Raw genomic sequence first — 13,722 nt, 5'->3', positions numbered from 1 at the left:
ACTTCCGTTTTGTTCTGTTTTTGTCAGCGTGTGGCAAGCCCATAAACAAATCACAGCGCCCCCATGTGGATGGGGTTTTACTACACGCTACAGATCGACAATCTGAATAGATACTGTTGTTCTGGGATTCTTGAAAGACGAGACAAGCTCTACCTTTTTTCCCCACCAATATTTGTCTTAATATTAACCAAATAACCTGATTATTACATGTTTTCATAAAATGCAACCAACTGGATTCATGGTATTCTTGAAAGACGGGAAACATTTTCACACAAATATTTTTCTTCATATTAATACATTTCTTTCTGAAAATGCAACTTACTAAATGTCAACTCCATCAGACGCCATAAAAGGAATCTCATTTTTACATTTGTCCAACAAGTGTTTAAAGGCCTTGGTTGTTTCATTCTGACATTAGATTATTCAAATATGTAATACAAATCTCCAAACGTTTTGTTTTGTTTTATAGCGTTATATCAGGGATGGTTAACTGGCTGGTGACCCGAAATTTAGAAAGCCCTCAGATCAATTTCCATAAAGTTAATACATTTAAAATTCAGTTGGGGTCTCCACTATTTGTTGAGTCATATCTAATGTAATAAAATATGTTAGCCACTGACAGTCACTCAATTATCCGATGTCAGCTAACATTTTCTCTACGCCTCTTAGCAAAATGTGTAGAATTGCACAAAATGAACTCTAAAAATTCATGATGAGTGGCCCCCACCCGCATCAAAGTTGCCCATCCCTGCACTATATAATGCTCTAATTTACTTTGCATTTTAGCATATCTTTCTAGATTCAGAACTTAAAAACAACATTTATAAAGTTATACATTATCCCTTAGATCAGTGGAGGCTGCTGGGGGGAGGACAGCTCATAATAATGGCTGGAATGGAGTCAATGGAATGACATCAAACACAAAGATGTGGTTTCCATGTGGTTGATACCACTCCACTGACTCCATTCCAGACATTATTATGAGCCGTCCTCCCCTCAGCAGCCTCCACTGCCTTAGATCTAGCACACCAAATACATCAATAGTTTAAGCATTTGTTTCAGAACAGTGATTCAAATATATTTTTGCAATACTGACCAAAGAAAATCTCTTAACCAGCAGTGACGGAAACAGACTTAGTCCATACAAACGTGTAAAATACAGAAAATATTTGATTTGAAAATCCAGAATAAAAACATATCTTTGAGACAAATGTTTTACAGAGTTGACAAAAATGTTATGTTTCTTCATTCAAGTGGTATGCAAAGTAGCAATTTTCTTTTTCCTCAGTTGCTTCAACATGTTTGAAGCAAATATAATATTCTATCAAGGAGATGGAGTTGATAGTTTATGGTTGTGAATATGGTGATTTCAATATTGTTTGTTTAAATCTATCAAAAGTTTAGAACATAACACACTGGTCTTGTTGCACTGCAAGTAATGAGGAGATTAAGAGGGGCTCCTTGCTCATTCCTTATTCATTTATTAATTTTAGACAAATCTGAATGAGTTGACCTAATCTAGGGACACATTTTTTTAGGAATCACAGTTTTGAGATTAATATTATTGAAAGTAGTTAGTAGTTAACATTTATTATTGTTTGTTTTTAGAATTTTAAAACACTTTGAGGGTTTGAATTTGGGATAATTTACTCCAGACAAGGGCAAAGTGCAGACATGGAAATTAATAATATTACAAATATTATAAAATTCCCCTACATTGTTTTACTCAAATAATGCAACAAAATCTATTTATTTCAACTATAAAAAGAATGTTTCCTGCTGAACAAGGATTGTTCCAACTTAAGAATTCCCGAACTGTCCACCTTGATTTTGGCTAGCTGTATTCACATTACCTTTCAAAAGGAACTATTGACTTTTCCCCCAAGACAGTCACACTCATGTACAGAACAGGACGGCCTAGAGAGAGAGGAGAAAGAATACTGTTCCCAGAACACTGACTTCTGTTTCATTCCACAGGATACTAAACTCAGCAAAAATAAATGTTAAAACCCCTTTACAATGAAGGTCTGTGAAGTTATTTGGATTTTTTCTGAATTATCTTTGAATGACAGAGTCCTGAAAAAGGGATGTTTCTTTTTTTCCTGGAGTTTAGATCTAGTAGAGAGAAACAGGAGAGTGTTGTGACTCTCTCTCTATAATGTCCTGTTGTGCTGCTCTGTCCTGTTGTGCGAATGTCTGGCAACATATTGTCATCATTACTTTACCTACAACTTCACATGTCAGTCACTAGATGGAAGCACTTCACCACTCAGGCAGAGTACATATGTCATAGAAACAGGGCTTTCCACTGTTGAGTCCAACTGTTGACACCCAAACAGTTAGTGCCATGATGAAATGTACTGACTACGACTGTGGTATGTGGTTGTCTCACCATCTGAAGATGAAGGCACTAATTGTTGCTCTGGATAAGTGTCTAGTAAATGACAAAAATGTAAATACAAAGCTGGCTGGACACGTACACACAAACACAGTCCGCCCCCATGCATATCTACCTACTGTGTGCCCATCCTGATAGTTCTAGGCCTGTAGCCTACTGCTATTCTAGCCAGTGGTCCTGTGGTGACCAAACACTGTCTCTCGTGAGGATCAGAGAGAACATGCTGCATGTCACTGAATTAGTTCTTTTGGGTGACTGGGGAACAAACGGCATGCCTAAAGGTCACCTTTATAGATGAAACCAATGAAAAATAAAGTTGAGTCATGTCTTGTCGGTCGGTCTGGCTGAGAGTGAGAGACACACACAGGGAAGGAAAGAGAGGGATGAAATATACAATAGACATTCTCACTTCTCATGTTGTTGTAGCCTACTGAAAGGATCCTTGTTAGTGTAATAGATCCACTTCATTGGCCAGCTAGCCGATTTCCTTTTGCTGCAGTAGGATGTCATGCAGACACCTCTTAATCAGAGGGACACTGAGGAGCAAACACGTGTTTAGTTTTATTTACTCAACATGCATTAGTCTAGAAGCCTGTATGTAGAGAAGGAAAAGATGTCCTCTTTCTGGGAACATTTAAGCAGATACCTCATCTACACCTCTTTCTATTGTAGTAGACTAATGCATACAGGTAAAGTCCCACGCCTCCACATTGTGGTCAATCTGGATAACACACACCTGTTTATTTGGACTCTCCTGGTGTTGTGAACCTAATCCTGATTTACATACAGTGAAAGTCCCACTCGTCCACATTGTGGTCAATCTGGATTACACACACCTGTTTATTTGGACTCTCCTGGTGTTGTGAACCTAATCCTGATTTACAGTCACCTTTGACCCCACAGTACACAACATCTTCCCTCATTCCCAGGGTCAGTCCAGGTCAGTCATGTCTGGTTCAGTTTAGCATAAGCCTGTTTGGTTGTAATACAATGTGTTTAGTAATGGTTTATGCCCTCATAGGTCTCTGGAAAATAAGATGACTGAGATACTGCAGTCACATCTTAAACAGCGCCATCTAGTGGGGAGACATCTTCAACAGTGCCATCTAATGGTAGGAAAGCAGACGTGTCGCCACTGAGTTCATAATACAGTGGGATCTACAATAATTGATTATCAAATTATCTTTGATAAAGATTAGCAATAATGTATAAAATAAATAATTCAAATACTGAGCTATAAGGTATTATTTTATACAATTTTCCCCCAAAAGGTATTCTTATTGCAATAAAACTGACTCCAAAATGACAATACATTATTTACCATTCATTTCTACTGGGCACAAAATAATCTGAAACTAAAACAAACTTTTGTAGAGTTCATAGAGTCACAGGCTCGATGTCGTATTTCATCTACTTTATTTATTACATTCTTCAGGGGTGTCAATGTTCACCACCACTCTTTTGAGGATAAAATATATTTCTATGAGCATTTGTATTCATATAAAATAATATACTTTCCCAATTTTTTTAAGCATACAAAATAGCTGAGCATTTGAGTTATTTATTTTATAGTCATGATTGCTCATATTTATCAAGGACGTCAATCAGTTCAGACTCCATTGTATATGCCATTTAGCAGGAGATTTTATCCAAAGGGCATACATTTTACAAACGGGTTAGCTGTGACACTGTTAGAGGTATTTTCTAAAAAGGTATTTTCCTCTAAAAAGCCTTGGAGAGTGTTGAGACTAGAAACCTCATTCTGTGACCTGTATCTCTCCCTCCAGACAGATGTAAAGTAACTAGACCAGAGAGTAGCAGAGAGCACTGTGGAGAGAAATAGCAGGTTACCAATAGAATAGATCAGAGACCAGAGGAACTTTAATCCTAAAGCATGGAGAGCAGATCCCTAGGAGAGGTATCATCGTGTCGTCCTCCACCAACCAATAGATGTGAGTCTATGAGCATGTACTCAGAGTATTGTCCTCATCCTGCCTTTTTATTCTAATTTTGTGACTAAACAGTTGTTTAAGATTTCATCCTGTTTTCCTTCTTTGTGGATGTTTTTAACATGCGTCAGTAAGTTAGACTTGTGATTGAAACTTTTCCCACAGTCACCACAGCTAAATGGTTTATCTTCTGTGTGAGTCAGTTCATGCTTCTTTAGGTTCCCCTTCAAATTGAAGCTTTTCCCACAGTCACCACATATAAAAAGTTTCTCTCCTGTGTGAGTCCGTATATGTCTACTTAGGTCCCCTCTCTGATAGAAGCTTTTCCCACAGTCTCCACAGATAAATTGTTTCTCTCCTGTGTGAGTCAGTCTATGCTTCCGTAGGGTCCCCTTCTGACTGAATCTTTTTCCGCAGTCAGCACAGCTAAATGCTTTCTCTCCTGTGTGAATAGGAATATGATCAGTAAGGTTCCCCTTGCGATTGAAGCGCTTCCCACAGTCTCCACAACTAAATGATTTCTCCCCTGTGTGAATCCTCATGTGCTTGGACAGATCTGCTTTGAGTTTGAAGGTCTTGCTACAAACAGGGCTGGTGCAGGGTTTCCTACCGCGACAGAGTCGGACATGGGCCTTCAGTTTACAGCTGGAGTTGTAGTGTTTTCTGCAGACGTGGCATTCGCTGGGTCTCTGCATGGCGAGAGTCACATGACTCTTCAGGTCAGCTTTCAGAGCAAACATTTCACCACAGTCACGGCAATGGTGAGTTTTTCTAGACGTGGTGCTGGGTTTGAAACAGTGTTCCCCCATCGCTGGGTTTGGATCCAATGATGGGCTGGGATCCAATGATGGGCTGCTGTCAAGTCCTACTGGGTCACTGCTTACGGCTGAGCTGTGGCTGGAGGCATTGTTTTGATTATCTGGAGGGTCACAGGGAATGTAGAGACCCTTAAGGTGGGTCACAGTAACAAAAGGTGTGAGATCCACTTGTTTAGGGTCACTCTCTCTGTTCTCCACAGTCTGGGTTTGGGGAAGAGTCAAGGACTGAAGTGGGTCCTCCTGATCACATTCACTTTTCACACAGGAAGGAGTGAATTTGAACTCTATGATATCAGCCTCCAGCCCTTGAAGCTGCTCTTCCTCCTGACTGGTCCTGAGTTCCTCCTGTTCCTCTTTAATCTGTGGAAGTTCTGGGTTCTCCTGCCCCAGACTGGGGCTCCACTCCTGCTGCTCAGGGAGAACCTCCTCCTCAGAGACAGAGAGCTTCAGGGAGTCTGGAGGAAAGGAGAGAGGAGCAGAGGTTCTCTATTCAGCTTTTAGACATCAGGGTTGGGGTCAATTAGAAGTTAAAGCTAGAATCCTTAGTTGCTACATAACTGTTTTGACTTATAAATGATTCTTGAAGAATAGAATGTATAAATGCCTCATGAGCTTAGTTCAACTGTCATCCCCCATCAGAACACATAGTTTTAACCATGTTTTTGTGGCTATATTTACATTGTTTACAAACATTGGAGTTAACAAGCTTATATTTTAATGTTGATATCATGGATGGTCAGTCCTTGCATCCACATCTCAGTCTATGAATTTGAGAGTGGTTTCATTTCTCCAGGCTCATCATCACCTTTTACCAAAACAGAGGCAGGGTAACCCCGCTTCATTATTGTTTCAATTAATTAAGGGCTCTGGGGAAGTAGATTCAAGTTAACAAAAAAATCCAATTAAATAATTGATCAACTAGAATCTACTTCAATTATTTATCAATAAACATTAGATAATAAGCTATTTATTTCTAATGTAAAAAATAATACAATTTCATTTATAAGGTGGAATGATTTACTGGTTTTAATGAGAATGTGTTTTAGCAATGGTATTAGAAAAAGATAGTTAGGTAGGAAGATATGTAGAAATGGATTCTCCAATAGAAATCCCAGATCACGCCTGTAGGGCAATGTCATGACGACGTCAGCTCGCTAATCTAATTCGCAGAAACACTTCATCGGGTTCAAGCGAACTGAACACCCCAGGTGAGAATGTCAACATTCGCCTCCCGCAGAACTGCGCATGTGCAAGCCATCAACTCTTAGATATAAACTAGTTTTTGACGAAAATCAAAACGTGTCAGTTTGTCACTTTCATAAGGTTGTAGTAATGACATGTTCACCTACTTAAAACATTCGTTTGAATCTAGGTTGTGCCTTTAGAAATCGAGAAAATGAACAACTACGGAGGAATATTTCACTTCTCTCATTGACTTCTCAAACCCCGGTCTGGTCTGCCGAGTCTTGCTTCGCAAGCGTTCCCGGAAGTCTGATGATGTTGGGCCTCAGGGTTTAGAAACTGTGGTAACAGTTAATAAGGCATATTGAACTGATGATTACTGAACCCCTAAACAGTTTATTTATTGAGCAGATCTGCTAGCTATCAGTAGATCTTCATACGAACCTATTCTGCATCGTTTTATCTCCGGTGTGACCCGCAGCAGTCTCCGTAGCCGATCATTCTCCTCCTGGTAGTCCGCTACCGTTTCTTCAACTGCCCCGAAAATCTCCACAGCTGCCGCTGTTAAACGCTCATTTAAAAACACACGAAACAATTGTAGTTTAGACATGTTTTTTTAGATGGGGAGTTGGGTATTCAGCATGTATGGCTTCGTCCACGAGGAAAGAATGGTGGGCAAGAACAAAACAAACCCGGTTGAAGTTTTACTTCCGTGTTGTCTTTTCGTTTTTGTCAGCTGGTGGCGAGCCCAAATAAACGCCACAGCATCACCTTGTGGGTGGGTTTTTACTACACGCTACAGACCAATGATAATGGCAATCAGTGGAGGCTGGTGGGAGGAGCTACAGGAGGATGGATTGTAACGGTATCAAACACATCCGTTCCATTTATTCCATTCCAGCCATTACAATCACCCAATCAATCAATCTCCTATATAATATACAATCAATCTCCTATAGTCTCCTATAGCTCCACCCACCAGCTCCCACTGACAAATATATAACTACAGTCATGGAAAAAGTTTTGAGAATGACACAAATATTAATTTTCACAAATTCTGCTGCCTCAGAGTCTTTAGATATTTTTGTCAGATGTTACTATGGAATACTGAAGTACAATTTCAAGCATTTCATAAGTGTCAAAGGCTTTTATTGTGAGTGAGCCACTCCCCTGGATGAGAAGGATGCTTTACTGTTGGCATGACACAGGTCTGATGGTAGCGTTCACCTTGTCTTCTCTGGACAAGCTTCTTTCCGGATGCCCCAATCAATCGGAAAGGGGATTCATCAGAGAAAATGACTTCACCCCAGTCCTCAGCAGTTCAATCCCTGTACCTTTTGCAGAATATCAGTCTGTCCCTGATGTTTTTCTTGGAGAGAAGTGGCTTCTTTGCTGCTGTTCTTGACACCAGGCCATCCTCCAAATGTCTTCGCCTCACTGTGCATACAGATGCACTCACACCTGCCTAAGCATGATCTGTACTGGTGGTGCCCCGACCCCGCAGCTGAATCAACTTTAGAAGATGGTATTGGCGCTTGCTGGCCTTTCTTGGGCACCCTGAAGCCTTCTTCACAACAATTGAATTGCTCTCCTTGAAGTTATTGATGATCTGATAAATGGTTGATTTGGGTGCAATCTTACTGGCAGTAATATCCTTGCCCGTGAAGCCTTTTTTGTGCAAAGCAATGATGACAGCACATGTTTCCTTGCAGGTAACCATGGTTGACAGAGGAAGAACAATGATTCCAACCACCACCCTTCATTTGAAGCTTCCAGTCTGTTATTCGAACTCAATCAGCATGACAGAGTGATCTCCAGCCTTGTCCTCATCAACACTCACACCTGTGTTAACGAGAGAATCACTGACATGATGTCCTTTTGTGGCAGGGCTGAAATGCATTGGAAATGTTTTTTTTGTGATTCAGTTCATTTGCATGGCAAAGAGGGACTTTGCAATTAATTGCAATTCATCTGATCACTCTTCATAACATTCTGGAGTATATGCAAATTGCCATCACACAAACTGAGGCAGCACACTTTGTGAAATATAATATTTGTGTCATTCTCAAAACTTTGGGCCACAACTGTAGATGGGAAAAAAGCTGTCCTTGAAACAATATTGATATATTCATCAAAAGAGAGATCAGGGTCCAGAGTAATGCTGAGGTCCTTCACAGTTTTATTTGAGACGACTGTAGAACCATCAAGATTAATTGTCAGATTCAACAGAAGATCTCTTTGTTTCTTGGGACCTAGAACTAGCATCTCTGTTTTGTCCAAGTTTAAAAGTAGAACATTTGCTGCCATCCACTTCCTTATGTGTAACTCTGTGTCGTTGTATGTGTCGAACTGCTTTGCTTTATCTTGGCCAGGTCGCAATTGTAAATGAGAACTTGTTCTCAACTTGCCTACCTGGTTAAATAAAGGTGAAATAAAATAAATAAATGTCTGAAACACAGGCTTCCAGGGGGGCAATTTTGGGCCTTCACCATGTTTCATCAAAATGTACAGCTGTGTGTCGTCCGCAAAACAGTGAAAATTAACATTATGTTTCCGAATGACATCACCAAGGGGTAAAATATGTAGTGAAAACAATAGTGGTCCTAAAATGGAGCCTTGAGTAACACCAACATTTAAAGTTGATTTGTCAGAGGACAAACCATCCACAGAGACACACTGATATCTTTCCGACAGATAAGATCTAAACCAGGCCAGAACTTGTCCGTGTAGACCAATTTGGGTTTCCAATCTCTCCAAAAGAATGTGCTGATAGATGCTATCAAAAGCAGCACTAAGGTTTAGGAGCACGAGGACAGATGCAGAGTCTCGGTTTGATGCCATTAAAAGGTAATTTTCCACCTACACAAGTGCAGTCTCAGTGCTATGATGGGGTCTAAAATTAGACTGAAGCGTTTCGTATACATTGTTTGTCTTCAGGAAGGCAGTGAGTTGCTGTGCAACAGCTTTTTCCAAAAATTTCGAGAGGAATCGGAGATTCGATATAGGCCAATAGTTTTTTATATTTTCTGGGTCATGGTTTGGCTTTTTCAAGAGAGGCTTTATTACTGCCACTTTTAGTGAGTTTGGTACACATCCAGTGGATAGAGAGCCGTTTATTATGTTCAACATAGGAGGGCCAAGCACAGGAAGCAGCTCTTTCAGTAGTTTAGTTGGAATAGGGTCCGGTATGCAGCTTAAAGGTTTAGAGGCAATGATTATTTTCATCATTGTGTCAAGTGATATAGTACTAAAACACTTGAGTGTCTCCCTTGATCCAAGGTCCTGGCAGAGTTGTGTAGACTCAGGACAACCGAGCTTTGGAGGAATACATAGATTTAAAGAGGAGTCGGTAATTTGCTTTCCAATGATCATGATCTTTTCCTCAAAGAAGTTAATGAATTTATCACTGCTGAATTGAAAGCCATCCTCTCTTGGGGAATGCTGCTTTTTTAGTTAGCTTTGCGACAGTATCAAAAATACATGTTGGATTGTTCTTATTTTCCTCAATTAAGTTGGAAAAATAGGAAAAATAGTAACATCTCACAGCAAGAACTGGCAAATCTGGTGCAGTCCATGAGGAAGAGATGTTCTGCAGTACTTCATGCAGCTGGTGGCCACACCAGATACTGAATGTTACTTTTGATTTTGACCCCCCCTTTGTTCAGGGACACATTATTCCATTTCTGTTCAGTTTATGTCTCAGTTGTTGCATCTTGTTATGTTCATACAGATACTGTATTTACACATGTAAAGTTTGCTGAAAATAAAGGCAGTTGACAGTGAGAGGACGTTTCTTTTCTTGCTGAGTTCAGGATATGGTAGAAAGAGTATGTGGCCTTTTCTGTAGCCAACAGGCTGGAGAGAAAATGTATGATAATGTAATGAGACGGACACTTTTTACATCATACAGGTCTCTCCAATCAAATAGCTTTAACTTAAATTTAAACCAATCACATAAAAAATGAGTTGCCATGTTAACAAACAACATATCCTGAAAACAGGACAAGTCAAAGTAAAATGGACAATATGGAATGAATAATCATGGGAGTTTCATCCCATTGTGGGAGTTTCATCCCAAAATGGACAATATGGAATGAATAATCATGGGAGTTTCATCCCATTGTGGGAGTTTCATCCCAAAATGGACAATATGGAATGAATAATCATGGGAGTTTCATCCCATTGTGGGAGTTTCATCCCAAAATGGACAATATGGAATGAATAATCATGGGATATTCATCCCATTGTGGGAGTTTCATCCCAAAATGGACAATATGGAATGGACAATCATGGGAGTTTCATCCTATTGTGGGAGTTTCATCCCAAAATGGACAATATGGAATGGACAATCATGGGAGTTTCATCCCATTGTGGGAGTTTCATCCCAAAATGGACAATATGGAATGGCTAATCTTGGGAGTTTCATCCCATTGTGGGAGTTTCATCCCAAAATGGACAATATGGAATGGACAATCATGGGAGTTTCATCCCATTGAATGGGAGTTTCATCCCAAAATGGACAATATGGAATGGACAATCATGGGAGTTTCATCCCATTGTGGGAGTTTCATCCCAAAATGGACAATATGGAATGGACAATCATGGGAGTTTCATCGCATTGTGGGAGTTTCATCCCAAAATGGACAATATGGAATGGACAATCATGGGAGTTTCATCCTATTGTGGGAGTTTCATCCCAAAATGGACAATATGGAATGGACAATCATGGGAGTTTCATCCCATTGTGGGAGTTTCATCCCAAAATGGACAATATGGAATGGACAATCATGGGAGTTTCATCCTATTGTGGGAGTTTCATCCCAAAATGGACAATATGGAATGGACAATCATGGGAGTTTCATCCCATTGTGGGAGTTTCATCCCAAAATGGACAATATGGAATGGACAATCATGGGAGTTTCATCCCATTGTGGGAGTTTCATCCCAAAATGGACAATATGGAATGGACAATCATGGGAGTTTCATCGCATTGTGGGAGTTTCATCCCAAAATGGACAATATGGAATGGACAATCATGGGAGTTTCATCCTATTGTGGGAGTTTCATCCCAAAATGGACAATATGGAATGGACAATCATGGGAGTTTCATCCTATTGTGGGAGTTTCATCCCAAAATGGACAATATGGAATGGACAATCATGGGAGTTTCATCCCATTGTGGTAGTTTCATCCCAAAATGGACAATATGGAATGGATAATCATGGGAGTTTCATCCCATTGTGGGAGTTTCATCCCAAAATGGACAATATGGAATGGACAATCATGGGAGTTTCATCGCATTGTGGGAGTTTCATCCCAAAATGGACAATATGGAATGGACAATCATGGGAGTTTCATCCCATTGTGGGAGTTTCATCCCAAAATGGACAATATGGAATGGACAATCATGGGAGTTTCATCCTATTGTCATGATCAGTAGTTTCAAGTTTGTATCTGTCCATTTTTGACAAGCTATCTGTATCTGTAAATAAAATGTCATAGCAAAAAACAAAATACCTTGCTAAATGACTGGTGAGAACTCCTGGTCAAGTTGGGTAGTTGATATTCACAGCTTAAATAGCCATATTGATTAGTGACAGGAATCAGGACTAATGAAACCAATGCAATGGCCTGACGTTGGTGATTTTATAAGATCTGATATCTTGAAGTAGTTGTTTCCTTTGCTCTGTGTGGCCAGTGGCTTCTGTGGAGGTAAAGATGTTCCGTAGGAGGCAGTTGTTGATGTTTTTGGAGAGTCCCTGGTTCAAGCCCAGGTTGGGATGAAGGACTGAAGCAACACTGACACACGCGCGTGTGTGTGACTGTCCAGCCAACAGTATAGCATGAAGCTAACCGTTTGAGTATCAACAGCAGGACTCAAGTCTGCATCCCCAGTTTCCATGATTTATGTACCAGGGTTATCATCCACAGTGTTCAGCCATGTTTCCATGATTTATGTACCAGGGTTATCATCCACAGTGTTCATCCCTGTTTCCATGATTTATGTACCAGGGTTATCATCCACAGTGTTCATCCCTGTTTCCATGATTTATGTACCAGGGTTATCATCCACAGTGTTCAGCCATGTTTCCATGATTTATGTACCAGGGTTATCATCCACAGTGTTCAGCCATGTTTCCATGATTTATGTACCAGGGTTATCATCCAGTGTTCAGCCCTGTTTCCATGATTTATGTACCAGGGTTATCATCCACAGTGTTCATCCCTGTTTCCATGATTTATGTACCAGGGTTATCATCCAGTGTTCATCCCTGTTTCCATGATTTATGTACCAGGGTTATCATCCAGTGTTCATCCCTGTTTCCATGATTTATGTACCAGGGTTATCATCCAGTGTTCAGCCGTGTTTCCATGATTTATGTACCAGGGTTATCATCCACAGAGGTGTAAAAATGAGCTAAGACAAAACAAGGACAACACAATGATGACGTGAGGCCCAACAGAAAACTGAATAGTAGTGGGAGGACTGCAAGGGCAACCAAACCACGTCATTATATAATTACATTACATTCATCCATGGATATTTTTGTTTGTTTAAAGGTAGTGTTGCAGCGGCGCAGCATTCTGAGTCACTGTATTTCAGTGCTTGAGGCGTCACTACAGACACCCTGGTTCGAATCCAGGCTGTATCACAACCGGTCGTGATTGGGAGTCCCGTAAGGTGGCGCACAATTGTCCCAGCGTCGTCCGGGTTTGGCCGGTGTAGGCCGTCATTGTAAATCATTTTCAGGTCTCCTTGCACTCTGAGTTGAGGTGCTGTGTGAAGTGCTGCCATCTAGTGGCAGACGTGTGAATATGGCATCAGGTCTCAGAAAGAGAGGAGAGAAAGAGTGAGCGGGAGAGACAGAGAAGGTTAGAGAAAGATTGTTCACTGTTCTACTCTCTGTCGTCACCACTTGGGTCGTTTGTTTAGTTGTAAAGTATTGATGATAATATGTTTCCAGACAGTCGCACGACAGGACAGTCACAACAGAGCCCCCTCAGCATTCAGTTGTGCCCTCTCTCACTTTTTCTCTGTCTCTCTCTCGCTCTCTCTCTGTGTCTCTCTGTGTGTGTGTCTCTCTCTGTGTCTTTGTGTGTGTGAGTGTGTGTGTATCTCTCTCTCTCCCTCAGTCTCTCTCTCTCTCCTAGATGTATCCTGTCCTAACCTGTGTGTGTATGACTATCTTGAGGGCATAGTAAATGGTTTGTTTTGTAAAGTTAAGACGTCGTTCAATTAGTTTACTTGGCTGACCAAAGAACAAATGGCATTCATAGAGGGGAAAACACTGTCATGAGTCATGCCATACACACACACACACACACACACACACACACACACACACACACACACACACACACACACACACACACA

The 13,722-nt window shown here is 40.6% G+C and overlaps 1 protein-coding gene across 1 annotated transcript; it reads right to left on the bottom strand.

Moving 5' to 3' along the window:
* Window positions 1–3,797: 3,797 nt before the first annotated feature.
* On the bottom strand, window positions 3,798–7,067 carry LOC135515616 (zinc finger protein 771-like). Its single transcript, XM_064939239.1, has 2 exons — window positions 6,792–7,067; window positions 3,798–5,620 (listed from the first exon to the last, which is right to left on the bottom strand). Exons 1-2 carry the CDS (start codon window positions 6,955–6,957, stop codon window positions 4,398–4,400), a joined length of 1,389 nt encoding a protein of 462 aa, XP_064795311.1. The 5' UTR covers window positions 6,958–7,067; the 3' UTR covers window positions 3,798–4,397.
* Between the last annotated feature and the right edge of the window lie 6,655 nt (window positions 7,068–13,722).

Source organism: Oncorhynchus masou, chromosome 27 (genome assembly GCF_036934945.1).
Source record: "Oncorhynchus masou masou isolate Uvic2021 chromosome 27, UVic_Omas_1.1, whole genome shotgun sequence".
Lineage (NCBI taxonomy): Eukaryota > Metazoa > Chordata > Actinopteri > Salmoniformes > Salmonidae > Oncorhynchus > Oncorhynchus masou.
The sequence above is the reverse complement of the archived record's forward strand: the minus strand, read 5'-3'. Positions and strand labels throughout refer to the sequence as shown.